The following is a 26,693-nucleotide window of genomic DNA, read 5'->3' as shown; positions in this document are numbered from 1 at the left end:
GTTGGACAGAGGTGTTGGACAGGGGTCAGATTCATACCCGGGGGTCAGTTCCAGACACAGAGTTGGGGTTGTGTAGTCGGGCAATGTTGGGTTGTCAGACAGGGGTCAGATTCATATTTGAGACACAGAGTTGGGTATCAGACTCATATCTGGTGCTCAATGCCAGACGGGCAGGATTGGGTGTCAGGCTCAGAGTAGTAGTCAGACAGGATTTTAATACCGCAACTTCTCGAGACACATTCGGAAATCTTTAAGAACGTCCCCAAAAGCTGAGAGAAGACGGCGTGTATTACCCTTCAGTGGGGGCGGAAGGGATCCTGCGGTGGGAGGTATCCCGGACCTAGGTGGTTGGTGCTCACAGACAACACATACAGGAAGCAGACGGACCAATCAGACGTAGGCGGTGACATTTATTATTTTTTCAGATACAATAAAACTCATTGAAGTAAAATAACAGCACAAAGTACAGATACAAAAATCAAGGCGTTAGTCTCCGACATGCGAAAGGGACGACTCCTGGGGTGTCCTCCTACACGGGTTAGAATTCTAGTCTAAACAAAACCCTCCAGATCCCAAAACCCGCCAGATCCCCATGTGCAGTGTCTATCCCCCTCTATTCTCTGCACTGCCTGCTGGAGGCGCTGCTGAGGTCCCACCCGGTGCTGGACATGGCGCCACCTTTCTATGGCTCACCTTCGAGGGGAGGACAGAAGGCTGGACGTGGCACCACCTTTCTATGGCTCACCTTCGAGGGGAGGACAGAGGCTGCACGTGGCGCCACCTTTCTATGGCTCACCTTCGAGGAGAAGACAGAAGGCTGGACGTGGCGCCACCTTTCTATGGCTCACCTTCGAGGAGAAGACAGAAGGCTGGACGTGGCGCCACCTTTCTATGGCTCACCTTCGAGGGGAAGACAGAAGGCTGGACGTGGCGCCACCTTTCTATGGCTCACCTTCGAGGAGAAGACAGAAGGCTGGACGTGGCGCCACCTTTCTATGGCTCACCTTCGAGGGGAGGACAGAAGGCTGGACGTGGCGCCACCTTTCTATGGCTCACCTTCGAGGGGAGGACAGAAGGAGGTAGCGCCAGGCAAGACATAACAGCTCATTAAATACTTGTATCTAATACTCCTCCTGACCGGACTCCACCCCCTCCCCGGTCACCGCTCATTGCCCCGCCTATACAGAATACCCCGACACCACGGCGGAGTGCCGTCTCACATATCCTTTCCTAACGGAGAAGATCCGTAACATCACAAACACGATTCTGTCAATCAGGTAATAAAATCGAGTAAATTTCCCCCGATAACCGGCTCTGTACAAATGTTACTCCCATAGGAGTAAACAAGCCCCATTCACCCTTTTATGGGGAGATTCCTCCGCCATGATCTGCTGTGCCCTTGGCATCTCATTAATACTAACCCAAGAAGACCAAAAACAGTCCTGCGGAGCAGCAGGATACGGCTCAGTAAAGAGGATAGGAGGCTCACAGATCTGAGGACCCAGCAGAGGGGTGCAAAGGTGACAAAGCCCACCTAGACGTAGGATTTCCTCCTTCCAGCCCAGATCTGAGGACCCAACAGAGTGGTGCAAAGCCCACCTAGACGTAGAATTTCCTCCTTCCAGCTCAGATCTGGGGACCCAACAGAGTGGTGCAAAGCCCACCTAGACGTAGGATTTCCTTCTTCCAACCCAGTTCTGGGGACCCAACAGAGTGGTGCAAAGCCCACCTAGATGTAGGATTTCCTCCTTCTAGCCCAGATCCGAGGACCCAGCAGAGGGGTGCAAAGGTGACAAAGCCCACCTAGACGTAGGATTTCCTCCTTCCAGCCCAGATCCGAGGACCCAACAGAAGGGTGCAAAGGTGACAAAGCCCACCTAGACGTAGGATTTCCTCCTTCCAGCCGGGATCCGAGGACCCAGCAGAAGGGTGCAACGGTGACAAAGCCCACCTAGACGTAGGATTTCCTCCTTCCAGCCGGGATCCGAGGAACAAGCAGAGGGGTGCAAAGGTGACAAAGCCCACCTAGAGGTAGGATTTCCTCCTTCCAGCCCAGATCCGAGGACCCAGCAGAGGGGTGCAAAGGTGACAAAGCCCACCTAGACGTAGGATTTCCTCCTTCCAGCCCGGATCAGAGGACCCAGCAGAGGGGTGCAAAGGTGACACAGCCCACCTAGACGTAGGATTTCCTCCTTCCAGCCCGGATCCGAGGACCCAGCAGAAGGGTGCAAAGGTGACAAAGCCCACCTAGACGTAGGATTTCCTTCTTCCAGCCCAGATCTGGGGACCCAACAGAGTGGTGCAAAGCCCACCTAGACGTAGGATTTCCTTCTTCCAGCCCAGATCCGAGGACCCAGCAGATGGGTGCAAAGGTGACAAAGCCCACCTAGACGAAGGATTTCCTCCTTCCAGCCCAGATCCGAGGACCCAGCAGAAGGGTGCAAAGGTGACAAAGCCCACCAAGACGTAGGATTTCCTCGTTCCAGCCGGGATCCGAGGAACAAGCAGAGGGGTGCAAAGGTGACAAAGCCCACCTAGACGTAGGATTTTCTCCTTCCAGCCCGGATCTGGGGACCCAACAGAGTGGTGCAAAGCCCACCTAGTTGTAGGATTTCCTTCTTCCAGCCCAGATCTGAGGACCCAGCAGATGTGTGCAAAGGTGACAAAGCCCACCTAGAGGTAGGATTTCTTCCTTCCGGCCCAGATCCGATGACCCAGCAGAGGGCTACAAAGATGACAAGCCTACTTAGACCTCGGATTTCCTCCTTCCAGCACAGATCCGAGGACCCAGCAGAGGGGTGCAAAGGTGATAAAGCCCACCTAGACGTAGGATTTTCTCCTTCCAGCCCGGATCTGGGGACCCAACAGAGTGGTGCAAAGCCCACCTAGACGTAGGATTTCCTTCTTTCAGCCCAGATCTGAGGACCCAGCAGAGGGGTGCAAAGGTGATAAAGCCCACCTAGACGTAGGATTTCCTCCTTCCAGGCCGGAGAAGACATCATTTGTAGGCCACTGGTAGACAGGATGTCCTCTCTCCGTGTTCACCAGATGGAGGCGCTGAATGGGAACCAGTCATGAGGCTGCAGCTGCTGAACTTCTGATTCCTCACTGAACTTGTCTCAGCACTTTCATGCACCGACCCAGAACAAGCATGGAGCAAAATGAAGCCCAGCTTCCAGATCTAGGATCTGTGACCCAACATACTGAAGACAAAGGATCAGCATGACACCATGGAAGCACACTGCACTCATTACAGGTTTCCATTACCACCACCAATCACGTGTTAATACCACAGCACCGCTCTGTGTAGAGACATCACAGCAGCCAAACTTTGGGTTTTTCCTACAATACTTTCATGTAACATCAGTGTGGGACCCGTTGTGGAGGCTGACGGGGACCAATCATTAGAGGGTTAAATATGTCAGATTTGAAGAAGAGAATTCCCCCAATCACATGGAGCAGATGTCTCACCCTGCACTACAGCCAATGAAATCACTGGGAGACAACACCAGGCCAGGAGTCCATGGATTGGGGGGGATGTTTGGTCTGGGAATGAATATGGTGGACCCTGCGGAGTATTTATACAAGTCAACTCCATACAGCAATTTCAGGAATGTTAAAAACAAAATAAAAATTGGGACTGAAATGTAAAAGTACAAAATATTGCACTGCCGTGATTTCCCAAAATGCCAGCAGGTCTCCACTAGGACCTCGTTCTTCTACAACCCCTGGCCTTACTCCATGTTATAATACCCCTACAGAACCTGGTTGTTCTCCACCATGGGTTAATTCTTCTACAATACCTGACAGGTCTCCACTATTATCCTCCAACATCCAGCAGGTCTCCACTATTATCCTCCAACATCCAGCAGGTCTCCACTATTATCCTCCAACATCCAGCAGGTCTCCACTATTATCCTCCAACATCCAGCAGGTCTCCACTATTATCCTCCAACATCCAGCAGGTCTCCACTATTATCCTCCAACATCCAGCAGGTCTCCACTATTATCCTCCAACATCCAGCAGGTCTCCACTATTATCCTCCAACATCCAGCAGGTCTCCACTATGGCCCACAATGCCTGGCGGTCTCCCACTATTATCTCATTCCTCTACAATGCCCTCTATTATGAGCTCATTTCCGTTGGAACACCTTGCAGGTCTTCACCATGACATCGTTCCCCTAAGTTGCCCGACGGGGTCTCCACTATCGCCTCATTTCCCCTATAATACCTGGCCATTCTCCTTTATGTCCTAATTTCCCCCAAAAAGCTGGCAGGTCTCCACCATGACCTTCTCCTACAGTGCCCAGCAAGTTTTCACCATGACATAATTCTCCTGAAATGCCTGGTGGGTCTCAACCATGACCTCATTCTCCTACCATGCCCAGTGAGTCTGCACCATGAACTCATTCCTGGCACAATAAAAGTGGGGTTCCACCATGACCCATTTGACTTCAGTGCCCAGCGAGTCTTCACCATGACCGCAATCCCCTACAATGCCTGGTGGGTCTTCACCGTAACATTTTCCTACAATGCCTGGTGGGTCTTCACCCTGACCACATTGCACTACAATGCCTGGTGGGTCTTCACCCTGGCCACATTGCACTACAATGCCTGGTGGGTCTTCACCCTGGCCACATTGCACTACAATGCCTGGTGGGTCTTCACCCTGGCCACATTGCACTACAATGCCTGGTGGGTCTTCACCCTGGCCACATTGCACTACAATGCCTGGTGGGTCTTCACCCTGGCCACATTGCACTACAATGCCTGATGGGTCTTCACCGTGACACTTCCCTAAGATGCCTGGTGGGTCTTCATCATTACCTCAATCCCCTACAATTCCTGGTGGGTCTTCACCATGACCACATTTTCCTACAATGCCTGCTGGGTCTTCACCATGACCACATTTTCCTACAATGCCTGCTGGGTCTTCACCATGACCACATTTTCCTACAATGCCTGTTGGGTCTTCACCGTGACCACGTTCCACTACAATGCCTGGTGGGTCTTCACCATGACCACATTTTCCTACAATGCCTGGCGGGTCTTCACCGTGACCACATTTTCCTACAATGCCTGGTGGGTCTTTACCGTGACCACATTTTCCTACAATGCCTGGTGGGTCTTCACCGTGATCACATTTTCCTACAATGCCTGGTGGGTCTTCACCGTGACTTCATTCCACTACAATGCCCATCAGTTTTGGGCTTCTTTTCACAAAAAGGATGTGGAGAAACTGGAGAGACTGTACGGGGGACAGGGTTGGGTGTCAGGCTCAGGCTAGTGGTCGGGTGTCAGACAGGTCCGGGATTCTATTTTTTTTTCAAAGATTTTAATACTTATCAAAGCATTTCATGTGCAAGAAACATTCGGAAATCTTTTCAGACGTCCAGGGGACACTGTGCCTGGAGGAAACGGTAAAACATCTACATAATGGGAAGACTTCTCCACAGTAAGAGCTTTGACAACGACTGGAGCAAACTCCAGCCAATTATATTCATTGCTCAAAAAAAAAAAAAAAAAGGGTCTGGCAGTTTCTCTCTATGTACAGAACAGGATTGGCTACTAATATCCGTAAATAATACTGAAGACTGATGATCCCGGGAACATCTTTCAGGGGATCGGGAAGGAACTGTATCCCTACTGGATTATATGAGATCACATTTCGTAAGGGTTTCCTCTGGATCAGATCCCTCAACAGAATGGAAGACCGCAGTGACGTCACAAGAGGAATCCACCATTAACGGAAGACCGCAGTGATGGCACAACAAGAGGAATCCACCATTAACAGAAGACCGCCGTGACGGCACAACAAGAGGAATCCACCATTCTATATACAAAGATAGATCTACTCCTATATATGTACAGCCTAGACAACTCCTACAAGTGTTGCAGTGCCACTCCCACCAGTTCCCGTGCCCTCTACAGGAGTCCGCTTGTGTGCGGGGTTACTCTAAGTGCTGATTTCTGACCGAGTGCCGAATAAAACAATATAAATTATTCCATACAACTTATTTCCAGTCCACATTTTACCACTTAAAAATAGAGAATATCATTTTGAGGGATCTGGATCTCCACCCATGGTGCCCTTCGTAGCTTTGGAGGGGGGATGGGAGTTCAGCGCCTGCGTAATGTTTGTCTCTATGTTGCCTCGGAAGCCCCCCTCCTTTATAAGGGTTCCAACAAGGACTTTGCGAATTGAGGACTCGTAAAGCGTTCATAGCTTGGCTGTCTCTGGAAACAAGACTTTCGGGGTTGCTGTCTTAGACAATCTGGGCAATTAAAAAAAAAAAAACCAGGAGGTCCCAGCTGCATGCACGTGCACACGTACGGGAAAGCCCCACAAAGTGCTATGGGAGTGCCAACACGAGGACACAACGAGAACCAGCTTACTTGGAGGTAACCCCAAGCAACATATGAAAGGCCCTGTCGTGTCCGGGGCAGATTAAGACTTCATGCTATAGAGAAGAGTAGAACATTTCATGGAGGGGGACGAGGTGGGTGACGAGGGGCTTCACATATGTCCGCACACAAATGCAGCTGGGAGCTCTTCTGCTGTAAAGTGAGGTACCAGCTGGACTTGGCTTCGGTTCCTGGAATTTGTCCTTCTCTACATTAATACACGTCCGCCATCATTGTGTCCCTTCTATAAGAAGTCCTCACAGATCTGGACAGCGCCTCCACCATGGAAGGTTCTCTTTCTCCTCTATTAGATCTTCTGTCTCTGGTGGGACATTTCTGTCCCGTCGCTGGCGCTCAGTCGTTCTCTTTCTGATGGACACGTTGATGTTTCTTCAGCTTTGTCCGTTCGATAAATCTTTTGCCGCACTGGACACATTCGAAGGGTCGCTCTCCCGTGTGAATCGTTTCGTGTCTCTTCATGTGCGGCTGCTGGGTGAATTTCTTGCCGCAGTACGAGCAGGCGTAAGGCTTCTCGCCGGTGTGAATTCTCCGGTGGTGTCGGTAGGTGGATCGGTCAGTGAAGTTCTTCCCGCAGTCCTGGCAACGGAAGGGTCGCTCATCAGTGTGCGTCCTGAGGTGGACATGGAGGGCGGAGTTCTGCGAGAAACACTTCCCGCACTGAGTGCAGCTGTATGGCTTCTCTTTGGTGTGGGACCGCATGTGAACAATGAGGTAGCTGCTGTCCCTGAAGGTCTTCCTGCATACTTTACAGGCGTATGGGCGCTCCCCGGTGTGTATTAGGCGGTGCTGCAAGAGAGTGAAGTGCCGGGTGAAGATTTTGCCGCACTCTTTGCATGTGAAAGGTTCCATGCCGGCAAGAGGGCGCTTTCGCTTCTTTCTGGGAAGAACGACGCATTCGTTCTCGTCGTTTCCCTCACTTGGGCCATCCTGGCTGGGCGCCACATGCAAGGCCAATCTTTTACCACATTTGGTGCAAAGAACCTTATCTCTGGCCCCTCTGGGCGGTTTGGGACTTTTGGGGCTCTCAGCATTCCGAGGCTTCTTTCTTTTAGGCTCACCGGGTGACTTCTTCACTCGTTCTTTTCTGACAGGATTGGATTTTGTACCCGGTTTCTGCATTTTATCCCTGGCAATGGTGGACACAACACGGATAGGTCTCTTCTGCTGAATACTGGCCAGGGGTTTTGTCTTTTGTCTCTTCAGAAAAAGTTTCCCGCACTTCACACACGGCTCTTTCCTTGCCTGAACATCATTCTTTTGATTTCGGGGGTTGGCGGTGCTTTTATTGGATTTGGAGTCAGATGTGATCTTCTGCTCTTCAACGGAACATGGCTCATTTTGTAGAGTCTTGTTAGATTTCCTTTTCTCTGGATGACCAGTTTTAAGATCTGGATTTGAATGAACTCTTGTGGAAGCACTTTTAGTAGGTGTTTCGTTACTAGCTTTTACTTTGTGGTGGACTTTAGCATCTTCTTGGTCTCCACAATGCCTGCACCGGCTGCATAAGTTTAAATTCTTATCAGTGTCAAAGTTCGTTGCTTCTAACATAACATAACACTTCTTGTAATGGCTCCCATTCTTCTTCAGCTGGACATTATGACTGGCGGAGGTCCTTAACAAGGCCTCCTCTCCATTCGTCACTTGAACATTAGGACTGGTTGAGGTCCTCAGCGACTCCTCACCCTTCTTTAGCTGGACACTAAGATTGGCTGTGGTCCTCTGTGACACCTGCTCACCCTTCTCTAGCTGGACAGTATGACTGTTTGAAGTTCTAGGTGATGCCTCGACTTTCTTCAGTTGAACATTTTGATTAGTTGAGGTTCTCGGTGATGCCTCGACTTTCTTCAGTTGGACATTTTGATTAGTTGAGGTTCTCGGTGAAGCCTCCTCACCCTTCTTCAGCTGAACATTACGACTGGTTGAGGTTCTCGGTGATGCTTCACTTTTCTTCACTTGAACACTATGACTGCTTAAAGTTCTTGGTGAAGCCTCCTCGCCCTTCTTCAGCTGAACATTATGACTAGTTGAGGTTCTTGGTGATGCCTCACTTTTCTTCACTTGAACACTATGACTGCTTAAAGTTCTTGGTGAAGCCTCCTCGCCCTTCTTCAGCTGAACATTATGACTAGTTGAGGTTCTTGGTGATGCCTCACTTTTCTTCATTTGAATACTATGACTGCTTAAAGTTCTTGGTGAAGCCTCCTCACCCTTCTTCAGCTGAACATTATGACTGGTTGAGGTTCTTGGTGATGCTTCACTTTTCTTCACTTGAACACTATGACTGCTTAAAGTTCTTGGTGAAGGCTCCTCACCCTTCTTCAGCTGAACATTATGACTAGTTGAGGTCCTTGGTGATGCCTCTCCCTTCTTTACCTGAGCATGATGATTGCTTGAGGTCCTTGGTGATGCCTCACCTTTCTTCAGTTTAACATTATGACTGGTTGAAGTTTTTGGTGAAGCCTCCTCACCCGTCTTCAGCTGAACATTAGGGCTGCTTGAGGTTCTTGGTGATGCCTCACTTTTCTTTGGCTGAACATTATAATTGGTTGAAGTTCTCGGTGAAGCCACCTCACCTTTCCTCAGTTGAACATTATGACTAGTTGCGGTCCTCAGTGATGCCCCCTTCTTCGGCTGAACATTATGATTAGTTATGGTCCCCAGTGACGCCTCCTCACCCTTCTTCGGCTGAACATTATGATTAGTTGTGGTCCTCACTGATGCCTCCTCACCCTTCTTCGGCTGAACATTATGATTAGTTGTGGTCCTCAGTGACGCCTCCTCACCCTTCTTCGGCTGAACATTATGATTAGTTGTGGTCCTCAGTGATGCCTCCTCACCCTTCTTCGGCTGAACATTATGATTAGTTGTGGTCCTCAGTGATGCCTCCTCACCTTTATTCGGCTGAACATTTGGATTGGTTAAAGTACTTGGTGAAGCCTCCTCACCCTTCTCTAGCAGAACATTATGATTAGTTGAGGTACTTGGTGATGCCTCACCTTTCTTCAGTTGAACATTATGACCGGTTGAAGTTCTCAGTGAATAGTCCTCCCCCTTCTTCAGCTGAACATCATGATTGGTTGAGGCACTTGATGATGCCTCCTCACCCTTCTTCAGTTGACCATTAGGATTGGTTGAGCTCCTCACGGTTTCGGCCTCACCATTCACTTCTTGCCTTTGCTTCTTCTTAGCAGTTGGACTAGTTTCGGGGGAATCGGCTAGCAGGGCACAATATGGCTTCTTTCTAGCAGGGCTTCCGGTCACATTTTTACCTGAGGTGGCACATTTGGTGGGTGTTGTATTTTGTGTGCCCTTTTGCGGACTAAATACACCTTTATCTCTCTGCCGGTTACACATTCTGCACACATGAAGAAAGGACTTTTCTACATCGGTTTTCTGCTGATCGTTGAGCCGCGTCCAGTGGGTAATTTTGCCACAATTAGAACAAGAATAAGATTTTACAAAGTTCTGATCTTCGTCAGCCGGGTGTGGCGGAGTGAGCTGGATCTCATTTGCTGGTTGCTGAATCTCCTCTTTGTGAATCGGGTCTATCTGTGTCCCTACGTCCTTTTTGTTTGTGTCCCCTGGGCCTGTGGAGAGGGGAGGCTCTGTAGTGTCTTTCTCACATACGGCACTTAGTGATGATCCTTCAACTTCCTCCATCGTCTTCATGGTCTTGTTGCATTTCATGGAATTCTGACTTTTCAGTTCTTGGTTTTCTCCTCCCAGCATGCCATGCACCGTGGTGGTTTCCCTTTCTGCCTGCATGGAATTAGGTTTGAGGTCCTGACTCTTTGTGACCAGGTACTCTTCACCTCTGTTCTCTGATTGCAGCAGAGGCCCCGTAGACGGGGATGGCTCTGCAGTGTCTCGCCTACATACTGCACTTGGCGCTTCAACCGTCTCCACTGTCCTCACCGTATTGTTGCATTTCTTGGAATTTTGACTTTTCAGATCTTGTCTTCCTCCTTCCAGAGTGTCAGGTGTCACAGTGGTCTTCTGCTCTGGCTGGGTGGCTTTAGGCTTGGATCCCTGACTCCTTGTAACCATGATTGACTCTGCTGTGGTGCTTCCCTTCGGGTCCACACTCACAATAACAATACGTGGAAAGACTTTTCTCTGCAGCCTAATGCTGTCGAAAAATTCTCTCTCAGCGCTGTCTTCTGGCTCAATAATAAAGGTGGTAATGGTGTCACTAAAATGGACGCGTTTTCCTTTCTTCCGTGGTGAAGCCATTCCTTCACATGCAGTCTTTTCTTGGGGTATCTCCTCCTCATTTACACTGAGAGTCTGCCCAGCATCTGTAAGGTCCTCTGTGGTTTTGGGTAAAGACTGAGGACTTGCAGCCCCTCCACAGCTCTCCGTATGTCCATCTCCATCCCTCGTGTCGGTGGTGTGCTCTTCAGGGAATGGAGCGGTATCTAAGGAGCTTGTGGCTCTCTCAGCCTCTGCTGTGTGCAGTGTATACTGTTCCAGGTCTGCTATCCCCTCCCCTCTGTCCGCTACACTCCCAGGTTCCTCCTCCGAGATGCTCAGAGTCACCCTCAGATCTGGTTTATATTGGGTGCCAGTTATTTGAATTGTCCGTGAACTCTGATCTTCTGATCTGTTCCCATCCTCAGTCTGAAGGCAGCTCGGCTCGCTTTCCCTTTCACTGGTCTGCACAGAGTCTGAGGAGTCCTCTGTGCGCAGTTCGGAGTGCCCCTCCCCAACTACATCCGGCTGGTCTGTGCAGACATCGCCACACACGGGAGGGGTCTCGTAGTTCCTCTCTACAATAGGTCCATTCTCTCTTTGCTCCGACCTCCTTGATGATCGGTGAGAACGACTTTTACTCTTCTTGTGTTTCTTTATCCACCTGAACGGGTTCACTCTGGGGTATCTCCGCTGTCTCTTCAGTGGTGGCGTGGATTCGGTGCTCTGCGTATCATGGATGTTCTCCTGCAATATGCTTCTGTCAGAGACTGCCAACCGCTCGCCTTGCCAGGAACCTGTTGGAAGACCAAGGAGAAGGAATTAGCAATGAAGACGTGGAGAGAACAAAGTCTTAGAACTTCTCCCGCTATACAGGGATGCCGAGGCAATTCTACTGCATTCTACCCATTCTGTAGGAGAACTATGGAGGTTCTAGGATGGTAAGGAGTATGTTTTCCACGGACATCAGACCGCAGTACGGCCCACGGACGGACATCAGACCGCAGCACGGCCCACGGACGGACATCAGACCGCAGCACGGCCCACGGACGGACATCAGACCGCAGTACGGCCCACGGACGGACATCAGACCGCAGCACGGCCCACGGACGGACATCAGACCGCAGTACGGCCCACGGACGGACATCAGACCGCAGCACGGCCCACGGACGGACATCAGACCGCAGCACGGCCCACGGACGGACATCAGACCGCAGCACGGCCCACGGACGGACATCAGACCGCAGCACGGCCCACGGACGGACATCAGACCGCAGCACGGCCCACAGACGGACATCAGACCGCAGCACGGCCCACAGACGGACATCAGACCGCAGCACGGCCCACAGACGGACATCAGACCGCAGCACGGCCCACAGACGGACATCAGACCGCAGCACGGCCCACAGACGGACATCAGACCGCAGCACGGCCCACAGACGGACATCAGACCGCAGCACGGCCCACAGACGGACATCAGACCGCAGCACGGCCCACAGACGGACATCAGACCGCAGCACGGCCCACAGACGGACATCAGACCGCAGCACGGCCCACAGACGGACATCAGACCGCAGCACGGCCCACAGACGGACATCAGACCGCAGCACGGCCCACAGACGGACATCAGACCGCAGCACGGCCCACAGACGGACATCAGACCGCAGCACGGCCCACAGACGGACATCAGACCGCAGCACGGCCCACAGACGGACATCAGACCGCAGCACGGCCCACAGACGGACATCAGACCGCAGCACGGCCCACAGACGGACATCAGACCGCAGCACGGCCCACAGACGGACATCAGACCGCAGCACGGCCCACAGACGGACATCAGACCGCAGCACGGCCCACAGACGGACATCAGACCGCAGCACGGCCCACAGACGGACATCAGACCGCAGCACGGCCCACAGACGGACATCAGACCGCAGCACGGCCCACAGACGGACATCAGACCGCAGCACGGCCCACAGACGGACATCAGACCGCAGCACGGCCCACAGACGGACATCAGACCGCAGCACGGCCCACAGACGGACATCAGACCGCAGCACGGCCCACAGACGGACATCAGACCGCAGCACGGCCCACAGACGGACATCAGACCGCAGCACGGCCCACAGACGGACATCAGACCGCAGCACGGCCCACAGACGGACATCAGACCGCAGCACGGCCCACAGACGGACATCAGACCGCAGCACGGCCCACAGACGGACATCAGACCGCAGCACGGCCCACAGACGGACATCAGACCGCAGCACGGCCCACAGACGGACATCAGACCGCAGCACGGCCCACAGACGGACATCAGACCGCAGCACGGCCCACAGACGGACATCAGACCGCAGCACGGCCCACAGACGGACATCAGACCGCAGCACGGCCCACAGACGGACATCAGACCGCAGCACGGCCCACAGACGGACATCAGACCGCAGCACGGCCCACAGACGGACATCAGACCGCAGCACGGCCCACAGACGGACATCAGACCGCAGCACGGCCCACAGACGGACATCAGACCGCAGCACGGCCCACAGACGGACATCAGACCGCAGCACGGCCCACAGACGGACATCAGACCGCAGCACGGCCCACAGACGGACATCAGACCGCAGCACGGCCCACAGACGGACATCAGACCGCAGCACGGCCCACAGACGGACATCAGACCGCAGCACGGCCCACAGACGGACATCAGACCGCAGCACGGCCCACAGACGGACATCAGACCGCAGCACGGCCCACAGACGGACATCAGACCGCAGCACGGCCCACAGACGGACATCAGACCGCAGCACGGCCCACAGACGGACATCAGACCGCAGCACGGCCCACAGACGGACATCAGACCGCAGCACGGCCCACAGACGGACATCAGACCGCAGCACGGCCCACAGACGGACATCAGACCGCAGCACGGCCCACAGACGGACATCAGACCGCAGCACGGCCCACAGACGGACATCAGACCGCAGCACGGCCCACAGACGGACATCAGACCGCAGCACGGCCCACAGACGGACATCAGACCGCAGCACGGCCCACAGACGGACATCAGACCGCAGCACGGCCCACAGACGGACATCAGACCGCAGCACGGCCCACAGACGGACATCAGACCGCAGCACGGCCCACAGACGGACATCAGACCGCAGCACGGCCCACAGACGGACATCAGACCGCAGCACGGCCCACAGACGGACATCAGACCGCAGCACGGCCCACAGACGGACATCAGACCGCAGCACGGCCCACAGACGGACATCAGACCGCAGCACGGCCCACAGACGGACATCAGACCGCAGCACGGCCCACAGACGGACATCAGACCGCAGCACGGCCCACAGACGGACATCAGACCGCAGCACGGCCCACAGACGGACATCAGACCGCAGCACGGCCCACAGACGGACATCAGACCGCAGCACGGCCCACAGACGGACATCAGACCGCAGCACGGCCCACAGACGGACATCAGACCGCAGCACGGCCCACAGACGGACATCAGACCGCAGCACGGCCCACAGACGGACATCAGACCGCAGCACGGCCCACAGACGGACATCAGACCGCAGCACGGCCCACAGACGGACATCAGACCGCAGCACGGCCCACAGACGGACATCAGACCGCAGCACGGCCCACAGACGGACATCAGACCGCAGCACGGCCCACAGACGGACATCAGACCGCAGCACGGCCCACAGACGGACATCAGACCGCAGCACGGCCCACAGACGGACATCAGACCGCAGCACGGCCCACAGACGGACATCAGACCGCAGCACGGCCCACAGACGGACATCAGACCGCAGCACGGCCCACAGACGGACATCAGACCGCAGCACGGCCCACAGACGGACATCAGACCGCAGCACGGCCCACAGACGGACATCAGACCGCAGCACGGCCCACAGACGGACATCAGACCGCAGCACGGCCCACAGACGGACATCAGACCGCAGCACGGCCCACAGACGGACATCAGACCGCAGCACGGCCCACAGACGGACATCAGACCGCAGCACGGCCCACAGACGGACATCAGACCGCAGCACGGCCCACAGACGGACATCAGACCGCAGCACGGCCCACAGACGGACATCAGACCGCAGCACGGCCCACAGACGGACATCAGACCGCAGCACGGCCCACAGACGGACATCAGACCGCAGCACGGCCCACAGACGGACATCAGACCGCAGCACGGCCCACAGACGGACATCAGACCGCAGCACGGCCCACAGACGGACATCAGACCGCAGCACGGCCCACAGACGGACATCAGACCGCAGCACGGCCCACAGACGGACATCAGACCGCAGCACGGCCCACAGACGGACATCAGACCGCAGCACGGCCCACAGACGGACATCAGACCGCAGCACGGCCCACAGACGGACATCAGACCGCAGCACGGCCCACAGACGGACATCAGACCGCAGCACGGCCCACAGACGGACATCAGACCGCAGCACGGCCCACAGACGGACATCAGACCGCAGCACGGCCCACAGACGGACATCAGACCGCAGCACCGCCCACAGACGGACATCAGACCGCAGCACCGCCCACAGACGGACATCAGACCGCAGCACCGCCCACAGACGGACATCAGACCGCAGCACCGCCCACAGACGGACATCAGACCGCAGCACCGCCCACAGACGGACATCAGACCGCAGCACCGCCCACAGACGGACATCAGACCGCAGCACCGCCCACAGACGGACATCAGACCGCAGCACCGCCCACGGACATCAGACCGCAGCACCGCCCACGGACATCAGACCGCAGCACCGCCCACGGACAACAAAGTTCACAGCCATCAGATGACCCCATCACCCACAGAGAACAGATGACATGATTACCCACAGATATCACACCACACAACACTTAAAGCCATCAGACGCCACCACGGCCCACAGACATCAGACGCCACCACGGCCCACAGACATCAGACGCCACCACGGCCCACAGACATCAGACGCCACCACGGCCCACAGACATCAGACGCCACCACGGCCCACAGACATCAGACGCCACCACGTCACACAGACATCAGACGCCACCATGGCCCACAGATATTAGATGATACCACGGCCCAGATATTAGACGACACCACGGCCCACAGATATTAAGATACACCACGGCCCACAGATATTAAGATACACCACGGCCCACAGATATTAGACGACACCACGGCCCACAGGCATTAGACGACACCACGGCCCACAGGCATTAGACGACACCACGGCCCACAGGCATTAGACGACACCACGGCCCACAGGCATTAGACGACACCACGGCCCACAGGCATTAGACGACACCACGGCCCACAGGCATTAGACGACACCACGGCCCACAGGCATTAGACGACACCACGGCCCACAGGCATTAGACGACACCACGGCCCACAGGCATTAGACGACACCACGGCCCACAGGCATTAGACGACACCACGGCCCACAGGCATTAGACGACACCACGGCCCACAGGCATTAGACGACACCACGGCCCACAGGCATTAGATACACCACGGCCCACAGATATTAGATGACACCATGGCCCACCGATATTAGATGACACCACGGCTCACAGGCATTAGACGACACCACGGCCCACAGATATTAGATGACACCATGGCCCACCGATATTAGATGACACCACGGCTCACAGATATTAGATACACCATCACCCATAAACATCAGATGAGTCCCACTCAATCCAGATGTTAGGGTCAAGGCTGATGACCTAAAGACTATGTGGAAACGGTCAAGAATTCTCAACAATTGCCCAAACAGGAATGTTCTGTAAGCCAAGTGCAGTGAAGGGGAAGCTGGGACAAAATAGATCATGAAATGGTCCAATGGCCTAAGCACAACTGACTGATAACTCATTATCTACACATAAGATGAGCGAACAGAACAAGTATGTGAAGTTCCGTCCAGATCAGAATCCAAAGTACCTCTTGCAGCAAAATCTCCCGTGCCTCCTACATAGGTGAGACACCCCATCGCCGTGACATTGTGCAACTGGATCCAGATCAGGTAACATATTAAGAGGAGGATCCAGCGATGAAAATACAAACACATGTTTGGAAATGTCAGGACGTGTCCATGCCTCCCTCCCAGTCCAACAGTTTGACGTTCCATGATAGGATCTTCAAGAAGGTGGGCAGGAAGGACTTCCCTGAACCCAAAGCTGGATCACTGATCCACCAGACCAGGGACTGCCCGGTCCTCAGGGGTAGACAAATACGTCTGCTCAGAAACCCAGCTAACATGTCCCATGACAAGGTATGGTGCTAGAACAGTCTGGGATAGGACTGAAGAATGGACTGCCTCGAAGAAGGTTACTCACTGAGCCAGGACATTCATGAAACAGGTGAGAGGTGGGCAGCTCCCAGACTGAAGGACAAGGATGAGAGATTGGATAGGCTGAGAATTTTCCGAGGAAGAGACATGCTAATCCAAGATGCCTGCAGGCAATGAGACTGTTCCAGAGAAGATTCAGGATACAACCAAATCATTGAGACATCTGGAGAACTAGAGAGACGTTGTTCAACGGATCCCGGGCTGACTGTTTCCTCCATAGGAAGGTATTCCACAATGGAACACAATAGGGCCAACACCTTGATAAACACTTGTGGTGCAGGGGCTGAATAATCAGCGCACTGGAAGGACGGGGCCTCATTGACCTCAGAAGCCAGAAAGTCCCTCTGGACTGGAATGGTAGGATCTGATGGCATACTATGCAAAATGTTTGGATGAGCCGCTTTCAAAAGAGGCAGAAAATCTCTTGGGAAAGGGAACTGGGCCAGGTTGAAGAACAACTCTGGAAACCATTCTAAACACAGGAAATGGGACAAAGACATTGTGGTCCGGTAAAGACGACCCCCATGGTCCGCTAATGATGACCCCATTGTCTTGCAGTGACCCCAGGGTCCTCTAATGTCCACCCCATGGTCCTGCAATGTCCACCCCATGGTCCTGCAATGTCCACCCCATGGTCCTGCAATGTCCACCCCATGGTCCTGCAATGTCCACCCCATGGTCCTGCAATGTCCACCCCATGGTCCTGCAATGTCCACCCCATGGTCCTGCAATGTCCACCCCATGGTCCTGCAATGTCCACCCCATGGTCCTGCAATGTCCACCCCATGGTCCTGCAATGTCCACCCCATGGTCCTGCAATGTCCACCCCATGGTCCTGCAATGTCCACCCCATGGTCCTGCAATGTCCACCCCATGGTCCTGCAATGTCCACCCCATGGTCCTGCAATGTCCACCCCATGGTCCTGCAATGTCCACCCCATGGTCCTGCAATGTCCACCCCATGGTCCTGCAATGTCCACCCCATGGCCTTGCAATGTCCACCCCATGGCCTTGCAATGTCCACCCCATGGCCTTGCAATGTCCACCCCATGGCCTTGCAATGTCCACCCCATGGCCTTGCAATGTCCACCCCATGGCCTTGCAATGTCCACCCCATGGCCTTGCAATGTCCACCCCATGGCCTTGCAATGTCCACCCCATGGCCTTGCAATGTCCACCCCATGGCCTTGCAATGTCCACCCCATGGCCTTGCAATGTCCACCCCATGGCCTTGCAATGTCCACCCCATGGCCTTGCAATGTCCACCCCATGGCCTTGCAATGTCCACCCCATGGCCTTGCAATGTCCACCCCATGGCCCGGTAATCACGACGCCCATGGCCCGGTAATCACGACGCCCATGGCCCGGTAATCACGACGCCCATGGCCCGGTAATCACGACGCCCATGGCCCGGTAATCACGACGCCCATGGCCCGGTAATCACGACGCCCATGGCCCGGTAATCACGACGCCCATGGCCCGGTAATCACGACGCCCATGGCCCGGTAATCACGACGCCCATGGCCCGGTAATCACGACGCCCATGGCCCGGTAATCACGACGCCCATGGCCCGGTAATCACGACCCCCATGGTCCGGTAATCACGACCCCCATGGTCCGGTAATCACGACCCCCATGGTCCGGTAATCACGACCCCCATGGTCCGGTAATCACGACCCCCATGGTCCGGTAATCACGACGCCCATGGCCCGGTAATCACGACGCCCATGGTCCGGTAATCACGACGCCCATGGTCCGGTAATCACGACCCCATGGTCCGGTAGTCATGACCCCCATGGTTTTGCAATGACACCATGGTCTGGAAGACCCTAGAGGGGCAGAGGATGGTCTGGAAGACCCTAGAGGGGCAGAGGATGGTCTGCTAATTTGTGTAGTGACAAAGGAAGGCGAGGAGCTGAAGGAGTGGAATACAAAAAGTTCATTTTATATCCCTGGAATATCCCTTTCTGCACCTGAAGGCAAACTATCCAGGAGTCCCCAAACATTACCAAGCATCCACCCACTATGAAAAGTCAGGGAGGAGCTTCATGGTGGTGAGGGTTTAGCGGCTTTTTACTCCAGACTTTGAGTGGCTGGAGAACTGAGAGTCCTAGAAGTTCATACTCCAAAAGTAATGAAATGATTGGAAGGAGACTATATAGACCTTTCAGTAGACTTCAGCTGAGGCAGGAAGGTGGATGCTCTAGCCCCCAATGACATCCCTAATATTAGGGCCGAACTAAAGATATATCCCCCGAAGACCATGCAGGTCAGGTGCTCCTTGGATTGAGGGTCTTCAGACCAGCACTTGAACCAGAGTACTGTGCACGGTTGTAATCGACAAAAGGACCACGGCAGGAGACAAGCCCAGCTACTTCCAGCGGCCATCACTGCAGAAGCTCCAACCATCCGCTCTCCTCAGTGAAGGACTCATTGCTGCAGCAGAAACCACTTGTACGGGATTCTGCCCACTCTGCCTTGGTTTGGCAAAGTCCCACCCAGAACTGGGTGAAGGGCCCATCAGCGAGAATTGAGTTTTAACCACTTACCTACCGGAGCTGTTTTTTTTTTTTTAAATTAATTTTTTTCATTAATTGCTAACACAAGAGAGCCAACAAGCCCCCTATGTGATAGCATGGGCAGGTGACAGGTTCTCTTTATAGAGACACTGAGGGGGGTCTATTAGATGGCAAATGTCTCCACTGCCCTCAAATGCAGCATTTCAAGCACAGAACGTACTTGAATAGCTACACCCTCAGCTACACCAGCCCAGGAATGACAGCTTTGACCCCAGAAGTGATGTAATACACGTCACTTCCTGGGGAAATTAGTCGCAGGAGAGATCGGAAGTTTCCGAAGTTCCTCCTGCTCTCACTGTACCAGCAGTCCTGGGCTCCCCAGCGGAACGGGAGAGCCTGGGAACCACCGCAGATGTCACCGGTGGAGATGCGAGGGGGGAGGACCACTTTGAGAAAACGATTGGGTGGCTCTAAAGCCACTGGATCAGCTGGTACCCAGCTCACAGCTGTCACAACAGCCAAGAACTTGATATAACCACTTGTCTACCTTTTATAGTCATAGCTTGGTAGACAAATGGTGAAAGAGGGTTTCCAGCTGGTGGGTGGTAGGATCCTCGGATACAGAAAGCCCTCCATTACCCTGTTCTAGTGGGCCCCTGATAGATCCATGATGGAGGTACAGCACTTTTTGGGGACATCCTTTCCATATGGGAAAAAATCTGGTAAGCACTGGAGGGGTGTAGGTGCAGTGGGAAGGTCTTCATAAGTGTAGGGGTTCTAGAAGACCCAGGACTGAAGGCATCACGCTGATCCTAAGGAGTGCTGTGCACCACATCAAGACCACCACATCCTGAGGGACACGAAGCTCCTACATACAAGATACTGGATCCTGAGGGACACGAAGCATCTACATACAAGATACTGGATCCTGAGGGACACGTAGCTCCTACATACAAGATACTGGATCCTGAGGGACACGTAGCTCCTACATACAAGATACTGGATCCTGAGGGACACGTAGCTCCTACATACAAGATACTGGATCCTGAGGGACACGTAGCTCCTACATACAAGATACTGGATCCTGAGGGACACGAAGCTTCTACATACAAGATACTGGATCCTGAGGGACACGAAGCACCTACATACAAGATACTGGATCCCGAGGGACACGAAACTCCTACATACAAGATACTGGATCCTGAGGGACACGAAGCTTCTACATACAAGATACTGGATCCTGAGGGACACGAAGCTCCTACATACAAGATACTGGATCCTGAGGGACACGAAGCTCCTACATACAAGATACTGGATCCTGAGGGGCTCTAAAGCCACTGGATCAGCTGGTACCCAGCTCACAACTGCCACAACAGCCAAGAACTTGATATAACCACTTGTCTACCTTTTATAGTCATAGCTTGGTAGACAAATGGTGAAAGAGGGTTTCCAGCTGGTGGGTGGTAGGATCCTCGGATACAGAAAGCCCTCCATTACCCTGTTCTAGTGGGCCCCTGATAGATCCATGATGGAGGTACAGCACTTTTTGGGGACATCCTTTCCATATGGGAAAAAATCTGGTAAGCACTGGAGGGGTGTAGGTGCAGTGGGAAGGTCTTCATAAGTGTAGGGGTTCTAGAAGACCCAGGACTGAAGGCATCACGCTGATCCTAAGGAGTGCTGTGCACCACATCAAGACCTGAAATAGGCACAGACTCCTGGAGGATGATCTGATTGGGTGGAGGCCGGAGCGACTCAGAATCAGAAACAGTCCCTGCCATCGCATTTATGGAGAAAGGCGTGGGAGTGCTGAGGCAGCCACGTGGTGGGAAAACTGGGTCACAAAGGTTTGCGTGACTGTAATCCGAAGCCTGGCTAGCTCCACCCACTGCATTATGTCAGCAGTCAGTCCAGCATTGTTGACCCCTTCCACGGCATAAACCGGCATGTAAGAGGACATAATGGCGCCCAAATGCGGGAACTCCCGTGCTCATCCCGAGCAGCCTATATACAGATTGAGTGTTCACAGAGGAGGTGCTGAGGAAATACCAGCAGCTTTGGACCAGGAAAGACCAACATGGAACCCAGCGCCTGGAGGTCACTTCCAGGCTTCCTCCGTAAAGTCCGGTCCAGCAGGTTCTGGAGGCGGCACTCAAAAGGCCAGGCTAAGGAGAGTTGCCACATAGGGACCAGACATCCATCCTCCTAGGACACTGGCAAAGGATAGAACATGCTGGGAGAAGGGGGGAGGGGATAGCACGAGGTGGCCTATCTTTTTGCCAATCCTCCTGTAGGAGGCAGTATAACTCACAGGTTAAGACTTGCTGTGTCTTTCAATGTATCGTCTTTTTCAAGATACAAGATCATGGATCCTGAGGGACACGTAGCTCCTACATACAAGATCATGGATCCTGAGGGACACGTAGCTCCTACATACAAGATACTAGATACTGAGGGACCCAAAGCTCCTACATACAAGATCCTGGATCCTGAGGGACACGAAGCACCTACATACAAGATCCTGGATCCTGAGGGACACGTAGCTCCTACATACAAGATACTAGATACTGAGGGACCCAAAGCTCCTACATACAAGATCCTGGATCCAGAGGGACACGAAGCACCTACATACAAGATACTGGATCCTGAGGGACACGAAGCTCCTACATACAAGATACTAGATACTGAGGGACCCAAAGCTCCTACATACAAGATCCTGGATCCAGAGGGACACGAAGCACCTACATACAAGATACTGGATCCTGAGGGACACGTAGCTCCTACATACAAGATACTAGATACTGAGGGACACGAAGCTCCTACATACAAGATACTGGATCCTGAGGGACACGAAGCTCCTACATACAAGATACTAGATACTGAGGGACCCAAAGCTCCTACATACAAGATACTAGATACTGAGGGACCCAAAGCTCCTACATACAAGATCCTGGATCCTGAGGGACACGAAGCTCCTACATACAAGATACTGGATCCTGAGGGACACGAAGCTCCTACATACAAGATACTAGATACTGAGGGACCCAAAGCTCCTACATACAAGATCCTGGATCCTGAGGGACACGAAGCTCCTACATACAAGATACTGGATCCAGAGGGACACGAAGCTCCTACATACAAGATACTGGATCCTGAGGGACACGAAGCACCTACATACAAGATACTGGATCCTGAGGGACACGAAGCTCCTACATACAAGATCCTGGATCCAGAGGGACACGAAGCTCCTACATACAAGATACTGGATCCTGAGGGACACGAAGCTCCTACATACAAGATACTGGATCCTGAGGGACACGTAGCTCCTACATACAAGATCCTGGATCCAGAGGGACACGAAGCTCCTACATACAAGATACTGGATCCCGAGGGACACGAAGCGCCTACATACAAGATACTGGATCTTGAGGGACACGAAGCACCTACATACAAGATACTGGATCCCGAGGGACACGAAGCACCTACATACAAGATACTGGATCCCGAGGGACACGAAGCGCCTACATACAAGATACTGGATCTTGAGGGACACGAAGCTCCTACATACAAGATACTGGATCTTGAGGGACACGAAGCGCCTACATACAAGATACTGGATCTTGAGGGACACGAAGCTCCTACATACAAGATACTGGATCTTGAGGGACACGAAGCTCCTACATACAAGATACTGGATCTTGAGGGACACGAAGCTCCTACATACAAGATACTGGATCCCGAGGGACACGAAGCGCCTACATACAAGATACTGGATCTTGAGGGACACGAAGCACCTACATACAAGATACTGGATCCCGAGGGACACGAAGCTCCTACATACAAAATGATTTGATCCTGTAGGGAACGGTGCAGTTAGACCACAGATGACAGACCAAGTAGGGAGCAGTGCACCTCCATACCAGATATCAGACCCTGTGGGGCCCCATGACCTATGGGAAGTCATTACATGCCAATAACGACAATGAAGTATCTCACCTCTGATGGTGCTGGCCTTGGCTGTGGTGATGTACGGCTCACACCCCAACTCGATGTTGGTTATAATATCTGGGCGAGCTGTAGAGGGAAGGAATAAAGAGATCAGCGAGGTGACACACCATGTACTGAGAATCATCAATCATACAAACCCCTCCCCCAACCAGAATATCCCCACACAGACCGCATGCTGGGATAGAGGGATGATGGGGGGTGGAACGGTGGACATGGGCCCGGTGATGGGCGATGGAACGGTGGACATGGGCCCGGTGATGGGCGATGGAACGGTGGACATGGGCCCGGTGATGGGCGATGGAACGGTGGACATGGGCCCGGTGATGGGCGATGGAACGGTGGACATGGGCCCGGTGATGGGCGATGGAACGGTGGACATGGGCCCGGTGATGGGCGATGGAACGGTGGACATGGGCCCGGTGATGGGCGATGGAACGGTGGACATGGGCCCGGTGATGGGCGATGGAACGGTGGACATGGGCCCGGTGATGGGCGATGGAACGGTGGACATGGGCCCGGTGATGGGCGATGGAACGGTGGACATGGGCCCGGTGATGGGCGATGGAACGGTGGACATGGGCCCGGTGATGGGCGATGGAACGGTGGACATGGACCCGGTGATGGGCGATGGAACGGTGGACATGGGCCCGGTGATGGGCGATGGAACGGTGGACATGGGCCCGGTGATGGGCGATGGAACGGTGGACATGGGCCCGGTGATGGGCGATGGAACGGTGGACATGGGCCCGGTGATGGGCGATGGAACGGTGGACATGGGCCCGGTGATGGGCGATGGAACGGTGGACATGGGCCCGGTGATGGGCGATGGAACGGTGGACATGGGCCCGGTGATGGGCGATGGAACGGTGGACATGGGCCCGGTGATGGGCGATGGAACGGTGGACATGGGCCCGGTGATGGGCGATGGAACGGTGGACATGGGCCCGGTGATGGGCGATGGAACGGTGGACATGGGCCCGGTGATGGGCGATGGAACGGTGGACATGGACCCGGTGATGGGCGATGGAACGGTGGACATGGACCCGGTGATGGGCGATGGAACGGTGGACATGGACCCGGTGATGGGCGATGGAATGGGGGGTGGGGATGGAATGGGGGGTGGGGGATGGAATGTGGGGTGGGGATGGAATGGGGGGTGGGGGATGGAATGGGGGGTGGGGGATGGAATGGGGGGGGGATGGAATGGGGGGGGGGATGGAATGGGGGGGGGGATGGAATGGGGGGGGGACTCACTCTGTGAGAGGATCATCTGATAATTATCGTTCATCACTTCCTTGTAGAGACTCTTTTGCTCCTCCTGCAGACTCAGCCACTCCTCCTCCGTGAAATAGAGGGCGACATCATCAAACGTCACCTCCGCCTGGAAGAGAGGGGCGGAGCTTCCATTATCATCCAATGCAGAGAACACAGATCCGTATTCCACCGATACCGCCCCACAGATTGTTAGCTCCTGGGGTCACTGCCCCTCCCCCCTACAGATTGTAAGCTCCTGGGGTCACTGCCCTTCCCCCCTACAGATTGTAAGCTCCTGGGGTCACTGCCCCTCCCCCCCACAGATTGTAAGCTCCTGGGGGTCACCGCCCCTCCCCCCCACAGATTGTAAGCTCCTGGGGGTCACCGCCCCTCCCTCCCCACAGATTGTTAGCTCCTGGGGTCACTGCCCCTCCCCCCCCACAGATTGTAAGCTCCTGGGGGTCGCCGCCCCTCCCCCCCCCACAGATTGTAAGCTCCTGGGGTCACTGCCCCTCCCTCCCCACAGATTGTAAGCTCCTGGGGGTCGCCGCCCCTCCCCCCCACAGATTGTAAGCTCCTGGGGTCACCGCCCCTCCCTCCCCACAGATTGTTAGCTCCTGGGGGTCACTGCCCCTCCCTCCCCACAGATTGTAAGCTCCTGGGGGTCACCGCCCCTCCTCCCCCCCACAGATTGTTAGATCCTGGAGTCACAGCCCCTCCTCCCATAGATTGTTAGCTCCTGGGGTCACCACCCCTCCCACAGATTGTTATCTCCTGGGGTCACCGCCCCTCTCCCCCCCCCGCAGATTGTTAGCTCCTGGGGTCACGGCCCCTCCCCCAACTAGATTGTTAGCTCCTGGGGTCACCACCCCTCCTCCCCCCCACAGATTGTTAGCTCCTGGGGTCACCGCCCCTCCCCCAACTAGATTGTTAGCTCCTGGGGTCACCACCCCTCCCACAGATTGTTAGCTCCTGGGGTCACGGCCCCTCCCCCAACTAGATTGTTAGCTCCTGGGGTCACCACCCCTCCCACAGATTGTTAGCTCCTGGGGTCACGGCCCCTCCCCCAACTAGATTGTTAGCTCCTGGGGTCACGGCCCCTCCCCCAACTAGATTGTTAGCTCCTGGGGTCACCACCCCTCCCACAGATTGTTAGCTCCTGGGGTCACGGCCCCTCCCCCAACTAGATTGTTAGCTCCTGGGGTCACGGCCCCTCCCCCAACTAGATTGTTAGCTCCTGGGGTCACCGCCCCTCCCCCCCACACAATGCGGGTCACCGCCCGGGAAAGCTCCGCCCTCTGTAGATTGCCAGCTCCTGGGCTCGGTATTCTGTGCTCGCCCCGCCCCCTCCCGGTGTCTCACCCGCTCCATGTCTCCTCTCCGGGGAGTCTCTAGGAGGCGGAAATTCAGCCCGACACTGCCGAGAACTACTTCCGGGATCCGCCTACTTCCGGTACACTACGCCCCGCCCCGATAGAGGAGCTCGAGGAGGGGCGGGGCTAATATGTAATACGTAGGGGGCGGAGACAGAAGTGAGTGTGTTAGGGGGAGGAGTCGGATCAGTATATCTCCGTATGTATCGTTATCTGTGATATTACCGCCCGATATCACACCGACCACATCGGAGAGACCACATGTAGGGGGCGGGGCTTCTGTGTTTACTGCTCCCTGTGACCCCAGTGGGAAGATTCCCCCCCCTCATCCTGGGGTCACCATACCCGGAACTGAGAAATCCTCCCCCGGGGGGACACCTGGCATTGGAGAAACCGGAAGTGACAGAAATACTCTCTAGGTGACACCCATCGCCTGTAATCTGGGCGGAGTCACGAGGAATACTGAGGATAAAGTCTACTCCAAGATCCCTCCCCCACCTCTTGGATGACCATCCCCCTCCCCCATCTACAG

General features: G+C 54.3%; 1 protein-coding gene across 1 annotated transcript; it reads right to left on the bottom strand.

Moving 5' to 3' along the window:
- Positions 1 to 397: 397 nt before the first annotated feature.
- LOC149427216 (uncharacterized) lies at positions 398 to 26,253 on the bottom strand. Its single transcript, XM_089668181.1, has 4 exons — positions 26,151 to 26,253; positions 24,789 to 24,915; positions 23,523 to 23,600; positions 398 to 11,415 (listed from the first exon to the last, which is right to left on the bottom strand). The coding sequence occupies exons 1-4, from the start codon at positions 26,157 to 26,159 to the stop codon at positions 6,761 to 6,763; spliced, it is 4,869 nt and encodes a 1,622-aa protein (XP_089524307.1). The 5' UTR covers positions 26,160 to 26,253; the 3' UTR covers positions 398 to 6,760.
- Between the last annotated feature and the right edge of the window lie 440 nt (positions 26,254 to 26,693).

Source organism: Staurois parvus, unplaced genomic scaffold, assembly GCF_062004578.1.
Source record: "Staurois parvus isolate SC_StPar_1 unplaced genomic scaffold, SC_StPar_1.0 ptg003929l, whole genome shotgun sequence".
Classification (NCBI taxonomy): Eukaryota; Metazoa; Chordata; class Amphibia; order Anura; family Ranidae; genus Staurois; species Staurois parvus.
The sequence above is the reverse complement of the archived record's forward strand: the minus strand, read 5'-3'. Positions and strand labels throughout refer to the sequence as shown.